Here is a 17080-nt window from a genome sequence, read left to right as displayed (position 1 = left end):
CATTAAAGTCTGCCCATGCCAACAAATGCTCATACAATTCTAACACACATCCTCTATTTAAAATAAGCAGTATGATCCAGGTTCTTCCCTGCAGGCCCAAGTGATAGTATTATGAAAAAGAAAAATAACCCACAGCACAATTAACCAATCCCATAACATGCAGTTATACACACAACATGGAACTCACTCTCTCCTACGTGTATCTGTGGTACTATCCAACAACAGATAATTACTGTTTATAATTTTAACATTGAAATAAGCAGTGATGCAAAAAATTCTGAATTTAGGTAAAAGTTTTCTCAAGTATTTACTCCGTTCTTCAGCTTTATACCCAAACTACTTTTAGTGTTGACTTTCGTCTTACAAACATGCAAAATTAGCAACAGCAAAGAAAGTAAAGTTTAATTTGTATGTGAGATACAAACTATCCAAGAGATCCACCATGCAAAGGCAGTACCTTCCATCCAAGCTATTTCTCAAGCAACTTTAGCACAAGTTTGGATTTTACAGGAAAAATCTGTTAATAGAGTACCTGTCTAGAAGGAAGTGCAGGGGAAGTTGAACCTACAGATGACGGAGGACAGGCAGCAGCTGAATCATGAGATGAAAGGCAAGAGGGAGTTGGGGGCTGAGAATGGGATAAGCCTTTAGTAGGTAGCTTACTCTGTGTAGAGCAGAAACAGAGAAGAGTTATCTAACAGAGAGTGACATTAGCACAGGTTAAGACAGTAATTTCACAGTCATGCACCCAAAAAAAAAAAATAGATAATGACGACAATTTTCCACTGTTCTTTACTTCTTCATAGTGAGGAGCCATGGAAATCATCATGGCAAAACCTTCACATCAAATAGTATTACTGTACTCAATTTTCTTGCAGGCAGCAAGGTAATGTAGTGCTGGGAGAAAGCACAACAAAACTAAATGCCAAATTTTGCTGACTGAGAACTACTGCTTACCAGTTCCTTAGAAACTGCAAGCTACTTGCGTACACTTACACGCAACATGTGGTGTATTTTAAGACATTTCCCTTATACAAAAGTACTCTGACTGGTTTTATAATTTAGATTGTGTTTTACCTCAATTAAATTATGCAATAATATTTAAAGCTTTTTAGCAGTTTTCAGTGGAATCCAAATTACTCTTCAGATCTACCCAGAATGAAAGGAAAATTAAAAAAAAACAAAACATGGCAATCGTTTTCCCCCAAGGATTCTCAAATATGTCTTCTAACTCAGCAGTTCTGCAGGTGCAAAACCTAATATTCACCTTTGGAAACTCCATGTATCCAAACATTGAGGCAAGATGTGCCGCTTTCTCTTTAATGTTCTTTTTATGGAATTCTCTACTTGCTATGGTCTGAGCTCTTTTCTGCAGTAAGAGAGCAGGAAAGAGAGCAGGAAAGAGAGGGAGATTTCAGTCAACGTTATACATCTCACCAGAATACAGCAAGCATGCAAGAAGCATTTTTATTGTCTTAATATAACCTAAAAATCAACAGAGAAAATGCCAGCATACGCAGGGCAAATACAGTATATAGATTAATATATGTGGTTAAGAGAGAGAAAGGAAAATAATTTGCTTGTCACCTGTTTCATTTTTTCCTCCAGGTTCTGAAGACGCTCAAGCACTCCAGAGAGTACAAATGCAGCGGAACAGGCAGATGCAAGATTTTCAGAGGTTTCTGACAGACTGGGCTGGGTATCTGTTTTTTCTACAGTCTTTGGTCTCCTGGCCATATGATCAGAACCATTTAAAGACTGTTTGGGTTCCCTGACCTCGTGTGCAGTTCTAGCTACCACCTGAAACTGGGAAACACTTGAAGTGAAAAAAATAATCTGCTTTCTGCACTACCATGCAGTATATTCAGCTTTTAAGGATGCTTCCAAAAGCACAGCACAGTCATGCATGGAACAAGAAATGAAATGTTCTCCTGGATCTCATAGTACTCTCTCCACACTATCTACTGCAAGTGTACTACTCATGTCCATGCACTGAAATACATTGGTGCTACATAGCTTATGAAGGTCTTCACATCCTTCTTGAGTTTTGCCTCAGTTTTTAATGAATAAGTCCAGACAGCATTAGTGGAGAAGAACGCGACAACATCTTATTCTAGGGTTTTGTTTGTTTTTAAAACAAAGTTCTGTTTTAGCATCATATCTACCTGAAACTGGTCAATCAAATTGTAAAAATACCAACAGTAGTCCCTGGCATAATCCTTGATCTAGTGTAGCATGAGTTGAGATAATGCTTTTCAGATTTGAAGCACTTTCTGAGGAGCTCAGAATGGGTCTCCGAATTTTTATCTTTATATGATATATTTTTTGAAGTAAATAAAATAGCCAAACCAGTTCAGCTCTATTAAATTCAGTCTTAAAAATAACCTTCCAGTTGTTTTTTTCATGACAGTTTTCTACTTCATCCCATTGGACCAAAATCTTCGGAATTAAAATTAAGAAAAATTAATTCTAATCAACTTGCAGTTTGCTCTTGACATTACAGAACAGCACATCTGCCTTTAAAATAATTCTCAAACAGTTCATCAATATGCAGTTTTCATCAAGCTGACCTGGAGATTTCCACATACAATACAAATCCAAGAGTGGTCTGTGGTAAAATTAGAAGACCACTACAGAATATTTACTGCAATTCAAAAATTGTAATTTAAGGTGAATATCAATATTATTTGATATAAAGATTGCTTGCTTTAGAAATGCTAAGAGAAAAATTAAAGTTCTCAAAAATTTTGCCCCGGGTATATGATGCTGCACAATGAAGTAGAAAACCTGGGCATTAATACGAGATTTTCCAATGCTCAAGCCTTTAGCTTAGTCATTTTTCCTTCTTAGAGTGGAAAACTCCTTTTGCCTTATCATTCATTCCAACAGCACAAAGCATCAAGTACACACACAGAAAATTGTCAGCTATTGCTGTACTTTTCTTGCACACAAACACAACTTAAACACAACTTGGATACTACATGTGATAACATGGAGATCAACACCTCTAGGTTTTTATGGTTCTTTCTATGCACCTACTGATTCTTGCAAATACTCTTCTCACCTGATTAAGCAGGTATAAAAACCTTTAATGGTTTTTAAGCCTAAACTTTAATGCAGTTTTCACAATTCTCAGCTAAATGTATCTGTTAACTCTGCAGATCATATCCAATTATCATTTTATAGATTCTGTCATTACACAATAACATTGAGTTCCCAGCAGTAAGAGGAATGATATGATCTTGAGGTGTTATCTACATGAGTTCCTACCTGCCTTTTTGGTTGAGGTGAAAGAAGACTTGGATCCTTAGGTTTAGCAAAGCGAGGATTAACAGGAGAATCAGAAGAGACCAGGGCTGGTCTATCTATTTGCTCCTTGTAAAGCATTTTTAAATTATGAAGACAGAGTGGAGAAAAAAGAAAGACGGTAAATAGGATTTTAAGATCTTCTGAGGCAGAAAGAAATAAAAGCTGTTTTTAAAGAAACAGTATTATAGAGCTTAATCAACATGCTTTGCAGATTTTTGTCCCCTACTCATTTTTATTAACCCTTTTACCATCAAAGATATACTTAAAATTCAAAAAATTCAGTGTTCATAGAGAGGCTATGATCAAAAGGTAATAATGCAACAAGGTTTCATTGAACAAGCAAAGTTCTACTCAGTTACGACATGCACAAATCTCAGAGCAAAGAGAAGTAGCTGGAAAGAGTGCAAAGAGCAATGGTTCCTAGACTGGAAAAGTCACTTGACATCTGTAAAGCCTACACCTTTTGAGGACTTAAGAATGTAAACAAAGAAAATCATACAAGCACAAAGAATTAAGAAAGCCACCACCTTTGACAAAACTTTGACACCTTGCAAATCCTTCCTTCAGATCTTTCAGGTGAGAGATCTGAATTCGTTTGATTTACCAAGCCATCTCACTGGCTAAAGTGTGATTTGGGGATTATCATTGTTACCATGACAGCACAGGATGATTTTAAAACACGGCCAGCATTAACAACAAACTATGAAAGTGCTGTGAAATGTTCAAACATATTCTACTATGCCTTCCTTAGGAATGGAAATAAAAGCTGTACATATCTTCCAAAAGATTAGGCTCCCTTCCTATGCTTTCTTTAAATGTTCTACAAAGAAAGAGTCTGCAGGGTATTTGGTTACCTTTACTCACAAAGCACAGAAAGAAAAAAAAAAGTTATTCTGTAATATCACATACAGCCAACAGACTCCTACACCAAGGAGAAATTCTACAGACTGGTTTACAAGAGATTTCCAGTCTCTGCAATTCCACATGATATTACTATGCACTATAATACAGCATATTGAAATGCAATGATCTATATATTAGTTATATTTGTTCCCACAAAATTAAGAGGAATACCCTTTAATTAGCATAAAGAATTAAAAACAAGGAAAGAAAACCCTATCCAAACATCTTACAGATCCACTTCCCCCCCCCCCCACCGAGATCTGCATCACATTCACAAGGAGAGACTACAGCGTAATTTCAGAAATGACTTATTTTCATCAATGACCTACCTGCCTCCTAAAAATTGTATTTGGAGCATTCTCTTCAAACTTGGCCAACAGCTGAGTTGCCATTGATTTAACCTTATTCTGGTTCATTCCTTCTTTACTATCATTCTGTTCTTTCCCAGCACTTGTTGCTTGGCTTGAAAAGCCTGAAGCCTGCAAGAAAACAACAGACAATGTTTTTCCTCAGGTTTACCTATGACACTCGTAAAGAGAGAAAATGACATCCTTATAAGCCAATGATGAGAGGAAATATAGTCCATAGCATATTAAAAATGACACTGCTTAGCATGCAAAATTCACTGAAAAAATATTTTCTTTGGCCCCAGAGCACAGTAAAAAGGGAACACGCATCAGTACTAGGGATGACAAAGCAGAGAGTCAAAAAGGTAACTAAATCAGAGAGAGCGTATCAGAAAATACAAACTCTTTAAACAGAAATTGTTCAAATAATTGAGTTGGGAGGAATAAAACAAACACACCTATACCTTAAACATTCTTGGGTCAGAAAGAAAACTGGTGTGACTGACATAATGCTCTTATCTCTGCAAAATGATTTCAGTAAGTTTAGCTTGTTTTCCACACAGAGAACAGTGCATTCAAAGTTTGAAGGTGACAGACTTTTTGTTCCTACCAAGCACAAGAGACCAAGCCCCAGTCCCCCAACTTCTGCTGCCTCCTCAGCACTGGTGCTTATCAAAGAACTGGTTATGTGTTGACACAGCTCAGGCTCAGCACTAACCTCCTCAAAGGCACCAAAAAGACCTTTTCGACGTCTTTTGTTAGTCTCATTTTCTTCTGTTTTCCCTTCAACCTGAAACAGTAAAGCAAAACTAAGTATATGCATTACTCTAACAGCTACCAAAATTATTCAATCCTTTCTTCCCCAGGCATTAGCTCCACAAGCAGGCAAGTGTGGTCTTGTGGTCTGGCCTCTGTTAAATACCATGACCATGGGTAAGCAGTGCCAGTGCACCCCTCATTAGGTCCCCCAGCTCAGGAGGATTGCTCCTTGCACAAGAAGCCCTGCTGGCAGTAGTCATGTATGTAACAGCAGCCCTGACTGGGAGCTCCTACTGGGCTCTGCTAGGGAAAATCCTACACTTTGTTTAACAGAGGACCTGCAAGCCTTGTGTTTGCCTATTCCTCCTTAAGTATTGATGACTTTGTAACTCATAAAGCATTAGCACACACTTGAAGAAAAAGGCATTTGAGCATCAGTTATTCTGTGAATTTTAATCTACACTACATTGGTTTCCAGATAAATATGGCAATCCAAGACGACTCACTCTTCCACTATAGCTCTGCATCTTTTTCAACTGCATGCAGACCATGTTTTCATAGTGCAAATGTGTCCCTTTTTTTGGAGCAATTGTTCTCTGCCTCAACAATTTCAGAAATATGTTATCCATCTCCCTTGCAGGGTTCTCCTTCCCAACTCTGGTTTTACACAGTAGTACTTAAGCAAGCAAACAGCCTATTTTGTGCTCAAGCTATACATGAAGCTATGCATGTATGCTGTCATTTTACTGGAAATTACACAAACAATATTTCTCACTCAGTTTGCATGAACTTGCAAAATAGTCGATACTTAAAAATTTGTGTCTTTTCTCATTAAATTCAGTCTTTAAGGGACAGCACAATTTGTGTAGTTATGACATGGGGGCTTTTTGTCTTGTAAATGTCATGTTAGTTTATATTTTATGAACAATAAACCACATTCCACTTATTTGAATTTGCCCACATTGCAGCTCAATGATTGCTCAGCGAATTAAAACAAACAAACAAAAAAGAATAAGGAGACAAAGATCAAAGAATACAGGCTTTCTTTTTACATATACACATTTATAATAAATCATTGTGCAGTGAATAGAAGTAATCTCAAACATATTTTGGGCAAGCACTGAAAGAATCAGAGGACAATATTTTGATTACTTTGTATGCTTTGGTATACTGCCTTTCAAGCACCAGCTCTCAGTAATCCAGTTTTACACTACCTATAATCATTAGTCTACCAAGAAAAAGTGAACAGCAGAACAGCACAATGTATTCTGCATAATAATCTGTACCACATAAAAGCAGAGTTTGTCTAAGTGAATGAAGTAAACCAGATGTTGCCTTTCAGAAGCAACATAAAAAGACTTTTATTAACTTACTTACAAAGAAGTGAAAAACAAAGCAATTTAATTGCCTAGCAGAACTCCAAGAAAGAGGATTGTGCCCTTTGTTGTGTAAACACCTTGATTCATTTCTTAGTCTGGAGCACAGGAAATCTCAGTTCCTCGCAAACTCTGCTGACACCAGTAGGAAAATGGAAAACATCACCAAGACCTGCAGAGGCTACTGCCATACCAGCTCCAGCCTCTGCTTCCCGGTCTTTCACCAGCAGCACGCAGATAAGGATCCCCTGTCTAGCCAGATAAAAGAACAAACTGTATGGTGCAGAGAGTTCAGTAAGCGACACATGACACTATGTTACCCCATGTGGGTTTGGACTTTTCACAATACACAAATGCTCTCCTACTATCATACCTGGACAACGCTCAACACCACTCTCTGCAGGGCAAAGAACCACAACACCACAGCCACACTTTAACTCAAGCAGTTGCTTTCCAAGGAGCCTCGTTTCCCAGATAGTTTCTGACGGTTATGGCCTTTGCAAATCTCTGTCCCAACTTGAGCAGTGTACTTCTTGCCAAGCTTCATGTCCCGCCCATGACGAGGCTGCAAATCCTCATATAAAGTAAGCGGCCTTGATAGTCTCACTCCCCAAGCTGATTTGCAAAATATTGCTTCCCCTTCTCCTTTCAAACAAGCCCCTTTGGTGTGAAACCAAAGGGGCCCATCAGGCAAATCACCTCATGCTTTCATGTAGTGCCAAGAACTACACCTCCTGTTATGAGACAAGGCATATTTCATGACAGGAGGTTAGTCAGAGGGCTGTATGCCTTAGTAATGGAAAGCTTTCCCCACTACCAGAAGTCTATTTACTTCTGCAAATAACTGAGAGAAAAATAACAATATTGTGGTCACAAAAAAAAAAAAAAAGTTTTTCTTCTAAAGAAGTCACCCACAAGAAAATGCAATGTTTATTTTGCCTATTTAGTTTCTCACTGCTTGGTTAGCTGGGAAACATGTCACTTTGTTTTGTGTGTATGTGGGTGGCAGGGAAGAGTTATTTCCTCGCAAGGATATATGAGGTTACTGGGCAGCTGACTGTCCACTGGTTTTGAAAATATGTTTGGGGATGGAAAAAATTTGAGATGTAAATTAACTCTAGGAAATATCTGGAAATTCTCAAGTACTTTTTCAGACGACTGAGAAGAACAAAACACAACAAAAAAAATCAATCCACATTTCTACTACAACTGAAAAGGTAGGATAGCAACAAATTTAAAAAGCAATGTATTAAAAACATTGAGACATGTAGTACATACATGTACACCTGTAAGGACACCAACCACAGAAACAAGTAGAAAAATTGTATTTCTGCAGGCAAAAATTAAAGAGTATTTGCACTTGTAAATACTGAGTGAAAGAAACAAAAAAAAGACAACCACCACCAACCAACCACCCACCCACCACCAACAACAAAAACAACTAATTTATTTTCTACATATCCCAGGAAACTCAAAACCTGGAACAGTTTTGCATTAAGTTGTATTTCAGAAAACACGGAAGTTAAATTCATTCTGGTGGAGGAGTATGGGCTGCTGTCTAACTCATGTTGGTTAATCTGCATCAGTTGGATTAGAGCAGTCTCAGAGAGACACTGCTGCATCAGAGCCAAGTTTTGCAGACACTCCCCATTTAAAATGAAGTTAAAATGAAGATAGGTTTGGCTGTGAAAGCAAAGCCCCTCCTTAAGGTCTCCCTTCAGCAGAGGCCCAAGTTAATGAATAGACAGAGGGTGAAAGTTTATTACTGAATAATTTCATTACAGTAACTTTTAAATTAAATCATACAAAACTTTTGAAGTTATAATCCATTCAGAAATACAAAAACAATACTCCCACTGCACGCAATCCTATGTCAGACAGTATTAATTCCAGCCTCCATACCCCTTCAAAGCCCTGTAGTCTTTAATTACAACATGTACAGGCATGGATGTGTTTCATACAGGGACATAAACAGGGCATGTCAATAAGTTTTCATTAATATATGACAAGGAGAGAAAAGTATATGGGTATGTATGAATACATCATTATTCTTGGTCATGTTAGTCAGTCTTGCCCACTGTTTGTCACCCTTGCAGGCTTTACATTTATATGCAGGGTTTGAAGGGCTCTATTTATATAGAAGGGTTTGAAGGGCTCTCAATAGCCATACCCAGGGAACTTGCAGACTTTCTTCCAAAATAACAAAAAAAAAAAATCCAACCATCCACACAACAAAATATAAAACTTAGCATCTAGCATTACACAAAACCTCCTAAAATGCCTTTTGAAAAAATTCCAGAAAGAAAATACAAGAGACAATACAGGTAAGAGAGCCAAGATCTCCAACATTTTAAATTGAAAACTGCAATTTATAAACACACCAAATAAAACATCCTCCTCCCCTTCCTTTCATTTTTGCTGAAGAAAATTGACATGGAGAATTAATATGATTTCTCCCCAAGTACACACAAATTCTCACTGAGATTAAGAAACTTGCATTTACAGAGAATGCTTAACTGTGTTTATTATTAATACTTCAGCAGTTTGACACTGACAATAATTCAGTTCTATCATTACAAACACCATAATGACTGAGGACTGAGTATTCGTGTGTGTTACTTTAGATTACTCTGGAATCTTATTTTACTTTTTTTTTTTTTTTTTAAATATGAGCACAAAATCTCCTTCTACAGGTCTTTTAATACTAGGATATATAATCACCCCTTGTTTCTGAACCTGAAAGTTTATTTTCATCTCTTAAGAAGACAGAAAGATAGATATAGGGGAAGCCTTTCTTCACAGCTTACCTTTGGTACTCGTTTTCTTGGTAAAGTTAAATTGATGTAATTATTAAAGATGAAGTTTGATGATTTTGCTGAACAAAGATCATTATTTTCTCCATTTTGCTTGTCACCAGTTTCTGTTCAGAAAAAAAAAAATATCATACAAGGTGTGGGGTGACTTTTTAAAAGAGGAAGAGAAATGCCAAGGAATGCGCATGACTTAGGCAGTCATCCTTACAAGAGAATGACTCTTAATGACCTGATACATTAACTTAATGATTTCAAACAACAGTTATCCAACTGCTTCTGTTCTCTGAAACCACCAACAACCTCCAAAACCCTGTTCTCCCATCAAGTTTTTCCCCTCTTTCCTTTTCTAAGGGCAAGGTAACTATTGCAGACGCGTTCACGTGCCAGAATCACTCAGCTGGGAAGGGGCTCTTGGCTCAGAAGCAGTGCCTGTGAGCAGCCTGTATGAAGTGCTCCCATTCCCCGTACCTGGGAGAACTCAGAGCCATCTGGATTCAGCTTACCTACTGCCCGCAGAGGTGTGCCCCTGAACAGCTCATAAAACTTGGAGAGGTACATGACCATACTGAGCTTGTCAGGCTCCCCGGCTGATCCCACCTCCTTCCCTGTAGTCACAGGGGGGATCCCAAACTCCCGCTCAGCAACATCAAATGCCAGTTGGTTGTTTTTGACAACGTCTTCTTCATTCAGAGCATCAAAGTCTCTGTAGGGAGAACACACTTGCATTAGTGGCCGTTTGCTGCCTGCTGCCCTTAGAAACACAAAGCACTTCGTTGTGTGTTGGAGGGGTGCAGGACAGCACCACAGGAGAGGGCATGGTCATTTCACCACGTCAAAGCTACAGAGTCTAAAAGTAAGAGAATCAGTATGAGTTTTCTTATGAAAACGCCTAGCTTTGCCAGAAGTGTCATTTAAAGGCTATTTCACAGGACAGGATTTTGACATAGTCTCAGAAAAAAAAGGACTCCTTTATTTATGAAAAAACGCAATTCTTCCTCCAAAGTGCTAATAAACCTCTTTACTCTCCAAATACAGCTTTGCTACTACAGATTTCACCTGTTGGCAACTGGTTCTTCGGTTTTTATTAGTTTTATGAAGCACCAAAAGCCACAAGTAGTAAATTTACTCCAGCATTTTAGAAAACAAACGTGATATACACGTGTGCATGCACACAAACGCAGGCACTACATTTCTTTTTAAGGCGTTACACACACAGTTTGAATGAGGAGCTCCTGTCTACGTCAACCAGATTTATTAGTGCACTAAATAAGTGTATCACACATCTGGAACTGCACTACCCATTCTCTAATACATTTTCTATGGGACTTATTCTCAGACTCCAATCCCTTGAATGACTTCCAAAATTCATGATTAAAATAAACACGTGAATAAAGTACAAAGCTCCAGGCAGGGTAGTTTCTCTCTCCTCATAAGGAGTGTGAGCTTTTGAACCCCCCAAAGAATCTGTCTTCCTACCACCCCTCAAGGCCTGCTTCTGGAGCCAGGGAGTGCAGGCAGCCCTCAGCCCCAGCGCTGCCTCCTGCAGGGCCAGCCTGGCTCTCATCTGGCCATGTCCTTCAGCAGTCCTGTCTAACACAAAAAGCCAAAGAGACCAAACACAATGTTAATAAAACAGCAGGATGTCTGTTAGCTCAGGAAGATAAATCTATCAGCTTTCTAGAGAGCAGTGCTTAAAAGGCATACTTTCCACATACAAAGATCAGTTTGCTTTCTACACTCTGTCTTCTGTGGCAACAAAACCATTCATAATCCTCATTTTTTAAAAATAACCTGAGGCAAAACAAAAACAACCAAGAAAATTTTCTTACAAGGCTAGCACATCCTCTGGCAAAGCTATACAAAGAAGTACCCTGGGCATCATTCCTTTTTTTTTTTTTTTTCCCCATCCCACACACTATCACACCTCATAAAAAGAGTTCAATAATTTCTTTCATTTATCCACTGTAAAGGGAGGCTGACAATAACTCATCCACAAGTTCTAAATCTGTGGGTGACTAACCCATATAGGAAAGCAAGAAAATGCATCCAGTGCATTTTGGAGACCCAGGACAGGACAGAAGAGTGACCTCACTATAGATATCATCAAGCAGGCCCAGTAACCCACTGCCAGCAATGGCCATTCCTGCCATCTGTTAGACACCAACCCTCTTGTATCTAACTGAAAAGCCTTGTAAAATATTCATATATATGAAGTCAGGCCTTGTAGAGTGAGAACCCCTGAATCACAGTAAAAAGGCAGATGCTAGCACAGGTTCAATCCCTAAAACAGGGAATTTTCAAGGGCCTGCACAGTACTCTTCTGGACAGAGCTGTGCAAAGCTGCCATCTCCCACAACACCTCTGTGGCCCAGGGTTTGCCTACACCACTATTGTTGCAACCACTACAGCTTGTCGAGGACAACTCATTTAAGACTCATCCAGGTATTTTTGTAACTCCTGACAGTGCCATTATGGCTGTGGTTTTAAGCATACCCTAAAAACCAGTCTTCAGGGACCTAGGAATACAATTCTCACATTCTGCAAGCATTGCAATTTTTGTTTTAAATAGCCATGTAACTCCCACAAACATGATCAAAAGCCATAAGGTTCAAAGCCTTCCTGTTTTTTTAAAAGCATGTATATTTCATTTTAAATGGCATGCAAGGACATGCACAGAAAAAAAAAAAAGGCAAAACAAAACCAACCTCATTTTCTTGTCCCCCAACACTAGTCACGGTGTGCATTCCCTTGCAAAAAAAACAAGCAACAGAAGGAAACTGTACACTGTCATTGTTGTTCTGGCTGCTCTTACACTATACTTCTTTTAATACTTAATATACACTACACTTAGCAAAATCTACAGATGCCACTTACATGAGGTCAGGTCTGAAGCGATGGATAATTGCACACAGTGCAAGGCCACTTTTCCAGGAGGCAGTCAGGTCTGTGACATTAACATTACGGTACCCTTCTGTCTGTTTCTGACACCAGGTCAACAGCTTGTTAGGCCGAACATCCGACTCTGCAGTTAGTCGAGATGAAACAATTCAATCATCTTTTTTATGCTCAGAAAACTCCAAATATTAAGCCGCACAAACATGAGACGTCACATACCACGTCTTGAGAGATTCACAGATCTTCTAATGGAGCTTACTCTTTCAAAAGGACATTGCTGTAACTCACTGGTAACAAATAACTGTCTCACCTACAAATAGAAGTGATTGTAACACATCAGAATTGCTGGAGGAAAAAAAGATTATTTATTTCTAGGTTAACTTTATTAACAGATGGATCTGAACTAAGGAGTCTCCCAAAAATCTTGTTTATGCACTACTTGTGGTTGTATATCTCCTGGGAAAAACAAAAACAAACAAACAAACAAAGGCGTCTGTGATTTCACAAACAAGCCTTTTAAGCACTGACCTGGTGAGGTCGAACACAGCTTGAGTTCAAGTTTGGGTATCTTGTTCCTGGGTCAATGGTATACTGGTCAAAGTTCTTGTTAATATTTTCAGGTGTAGTCTGAGGCAAGAGTCGATAAATGCTTTCTCTTATAAAGAAGAAATATGCAAAAGATAGTGATTATAACATACTTATTATGTTACGAGTATCTTATTTTTTTGCAGTTACCTGAACCTTTATTTTGATTCTGCCAGGACAAGTGCCATGCACTACACATACATGTATAATGCATCCACACCATTTCTTATCCCTCCTCAGCAAGAGAAGGATGCCAGACAGAAAAAGGACAACAAAAAGATGGACTTAGAACTTATATCCATATTTTCCTGAGACAGGAAGAGAGCAAGAAGACCAGAAAGAAAAAAAATTTAAAAGGAGGTTACATCATACAGACATCTGCTTTTGCTTTAACCTCCACCCAAGGAGTAACTTCTTTACCACATAACAGCACTAAATCCCATCATTCTGCAACTCCTATAACCACCACAGCCTTTTTTATTATGCTGTTCCATTTTCCATTTGGGACTACGCCGTGTTTGAGTCATCCCACAGGATTTTATCTTAAAACTCCTCAAAGAACTCTACTTAGTAATGCTCCTACTTGCATTACCACAACCATGACTTTCTACTCTCTATTTGCCCCTAAAACAGCCTGGGTAGCTACAGGAGAGCAGGGCAGCTGCCATAAGGACCCAAGTCAGCAACTTTATCATCTGACCATGGCCCCACCAGGATCACTGGTGTAATTAACAACAAGATTTTGCTCTGTTCAAAATAACATTACACAGAGAAGCTTATGATTTGGCATTACAGCAATTCATCTTTGCCATGTATTTATCAGTCAAAATAAAGAGAGTGCCAATTGCTAAAATGTAAAGTTAAAATCACAGATACCATTTATGAAGGCCATTGGTTTTAAAGTATTTGTTTATACATGTTTCAGGAAAAAACATTTTTTTCTAATTACAAATACAGGTGCTGAGATGGTTGATGGATTGACAAAAAATAGCTTTGATTTTTTCCAGTCAAGTATCGTACTTAATTCTAGTCATTCACAGTTTAAATTAGTGATTTAGGCCCACATCACACACACTGCTCAATCTCTGTATCAGTGTTCAGGAGCTTACAAAACAACAGCCTAGAGCCATTGTAAATTGTTAGTAACCTAAAAGAAAAGATAATTTCAACCCAATGCCATTGCAGGGAAGCAAAATATTTCTGCTATTGGCATTTCATCTTCCACTGCCTTCTACCAACACTACAACTCGTTAAAATGCTATGAAAGCAATAAAGACAAAAGCAGTACTCACCGTTCGGCAAGGATTTCTAACGGGGGTTTTCCTTGAGCCCAGCTCCGCACCATCCATGCAGTATCAAAAGCAGCTAAGAAGCCTCTTGCACAGCCAGTACCCATTGGCCAGAAGGGCTGTAAGAAGCATTTACATTTTAATTCCTTGTATTTCTTGAAGTCTTATTACAAAAGTAACTTGCCATGTGAATTTGGAGCCTAGGGTTTCATACTGTCTTAGAAAAGCAGCTCAGAAAGAGTTAAAATAAAATCTAATCAACTCTTTTAGTTTTTAGAGGGTTCTCTCCATGTCTTATTTAAGAAAATTTAAAAAATATGCTATATTTAAAAACAAATTTCTTAACTTCATAAGGTAAAGGCTGGGAAAAAAAAGACTTGGAATAATCAAAAATCAGTTAAGCTAAAAAAAAAATAAAGGGGGGGAAGGAAGGGAGAATGCCTTTCTTTTCATCTCCTAATTTCGATTTTAACTGATCTTTTCAAACACTTCAGGCTGTCAATGTTAGTAAAAGAAAAAAATAACTATATATATATATATACACACACACATTAGCTGTAACATACACTTTTCACTTCAGAAAGAGAACATATTGAGGCAAAAAGACTGCAGTAAAGTTTGGATTAAGTTTTTCCCTCTGATTAAAGTCGGGAGAGTTATGCTGTGCACCCAAGCTGAGGACACACAGCTCATAGTTTTCAGACAGAAATAAAACTTGCATAAAGCAAAAAAGAATCTCAGCCAGAGACTGCCAGCCAAACATTAGTTATGTTTAACTACTTAAACATTAAACATGTTAACTACAGCAAAGAGAAGAGAAAGCCTATTCCAAAGAAGGTACCATTGTTTCAGAACATGTAAGAGAAAATAAACTTTATTTTGGAAGAAAGACAGAATGGCTAGATTTTAAAAACAGATAAAGGAAAAACACTATTTGGAAGATATCCCTAAATATACCTCAAGTAAACTATCTCCAACAAGCGCCACCAGGAGCTGATGTCTGTGTCTCTCTCTCACCAGTGCAGCATTCTCAGATGCGTACATACAGGTAAAATCAAACATTGCCACATCTGGTTGCCCATAGTGATTAATTGCAAAATCCAAGGATGGCAGCTGGTAGTTGGTTGCAAAGTCAGCAGCTTCTCGGGCATAGGACAGCAAATTGCTCTGGTTCACATTTTCTCCACAGAGGAGCAATTCAGTATCAATATAGTCCTGCAAAACAGAGGCATGCTGAATTAGATACTCCAACTATCCTCTCTGAATTGCAGCATTGAAGTCTCGTAGCATAAGAGTGGCAACTGTACATCTCCTGGTATAGAGAACCATGGGAAATCTGTTACCATCTCTGAGAAGTCAGTACACAAACACAGGTTGTTGTAGTACCCCGAACAGGAACTCTCTATGCCAACATTCAAAAGCACCTTTATTTACAATAAAAGATGATAGAACCTCCCAGCTCCTTGACTACAGGTTATTTTCACAACTTCCGTGCTATCAAGCGATGTTATCACCATCACCACAGTGCTTTTTCCTATGTGTGTGCACCCTGTGTATGAAACCACATGGGAGCAGAAATACCTACATACTGATGTAATAACATGCTGGTCTCAGCCTGAAGGCTTGACTTGATGTTTCAGTAACAACAAATTTTAACATGGACTATGGAAGTTTTTCTGCTCTTCTATTTGGGGCTGATTTTTATTATTATTATTATTATTATTATTATTTTTCCAGACAGTGTGGTAAAGGACCCTGCCTTTACAGGTCATTCTACTTAAAGCCAACAATTATTAATGAGGCAGTTTCTATTACAGATTAATTGTGGACAAGACCTTAATCACAGGGGTGATGCCACAGAATTGCTATTAGCCCAACTGTCTTTAGGCAGATTGTTTTCTTCACTCACACATGAGTGACTCATGGAAACAGCTTGCCAGGCCACAGCCCTTCCTCTCCAAACTCCTCACAACTCTCGTGAAGCTGTGCCTACAGGCACCAGCCCCTCAACCCCAAAGGCCACTTACTGCTCTCCCATCACCTCTGGGGTGGCCACCCTTCATCTCTCCCAGCCTGGCTGCTCTATCCTGGAAGCTGGCATCCTCCAAATATAACTTAGTTGCCACAATTTTCATTAAGTGGTCCCAACAGAAAGAAACATTTTGATAGCTCCCTACAAGCACTTCCTTTGGGAAATTATACTTGACTGTTTTGGCAACATCTAACTTTGCAAGAAAAATTGACTACTACTACATTTCCTGGAAGAGAAATTTAAACAGTGCCAAAACACTTTCTAGAAACAAAAGAAAACAACCTCCCCATCTTAGAGAAAAGGAAAAAGGAAAAAAAATGCTTTCCAAAAGGCCTCAGAAATTCCCAAGTACTTTTGAAAGTTAAGAACATTATATTTATGGACTCTTTTTATGATGTTTCATCAACTTTGGAATTGGCATTTTAGCCTTGGGTAGATCTTAACACTTCCTTGTTTGCCTCATGAAAACTGGACACAGCTGTGCTAGGTTAACCTTTAAATAAATTATTTTTTTATTTTCTGGTGTGATGAACACACCATGCATTTCCAAGATCCCATTTTGGTGAGTTTCAGAACTAATAAATTTAGGAAGTATCATTTTCATTTCTCTACAGAAACTTCGTGCTGCCTGAAGGGAAAAAAAAAAAATGTCACTCAGAGTAAGATCTAAGTGATCTGAGCTTAATTAAAGTGACCCAGTAAGTCTACAAACACCTTCTACAACATGGAGCAACATTTATGCATATGTTCACACTTAGTTTGTGCCAAGTAA

The 17080-nt window shown here is 38.4% G+C and overlaps 1 protein-coding gene across 43 annotated transcripts in view; it reads right to left on the bottom strand.

The window, feature by feature from the left end:
* MICAL2 (microtubule associated monooxygenase, calponin and LIM domain containing 2) overlaps positions 1-17080 on the bottom strand; it is a 160852-nt gene that overhangs the window by 60592 nt on the left and 83180 nt on the right. For 23 of the 43 annotated variants that reach the window (XR_011809939.1, XR_005266379.2, XM_038180586.2 and 20 more), the window contains 13 exons: positions 15234-15491; positions 14280-14395; positions 12931-13057; positions 12622-12712; positions 12382-12529; positions 10011-10210; positions 9502-9614; positions 5278-5349; positions 4542-4691; positions 3271-3375; positions 1588-1806; positions 1268-1369; positions 533-664 (listed from right to left, as the gene is read on the bottom strand). Coding sequence is in view for 41 of the 43 variants with exons in the window: in XM_038180586.2 (XP_038036514.1) it covers positions 533-664; positions 1268-1369; positions 1588-1806; positions 3271-3375; positions 4542-4691; positions 5278-5349; positions 9502-9614; positions 10011-10210; positions 12382-12529; positions 12622-12712; positions 12931-13057; positions 14280-14395; positions 15234-15491 (1833 nt within the window). In the remaining 2 variants the exon portion in view is untranslated. The remainder of the gene's footprint in view (positions 1-532; positions 665-1267; positions 1370-1587; positions 1807-3270; positions 3376-4541; positions 4692-5277; positions 5350-9501; positions 9615-10010; positions 10211-12381; positions 12530-12621; positions 12713-12930; positions 13058-14279; positions 14396-15233; positions 15492-17080) is intronic. The other 20 variants (XM_072039431.1, XM_072039435.1, XM_072039432.1 and 17 more) reach the window with 9 other exon arrangements.

Source organism: Anas platyrhynchos, chromosome 5 (assembly GCF_047663525.1).
Source record: "Anas platyrhynchos isolate ZD024472 breed Pekin duck chromosome 5, IASCAAS_PekinDuck_T2T, whole genome shotgun sequence".
Taxonomy (NCBI): Eukaryota; Metazoa; Chordata; class Aves; order Anseriformes; family Anatidae; genus Anas; species Anas platyrhynchos.
Note: the sequence above shows the minus strand (reverse complement) of the source record. Positions and strands in the feature narration are given on the sequence as shown.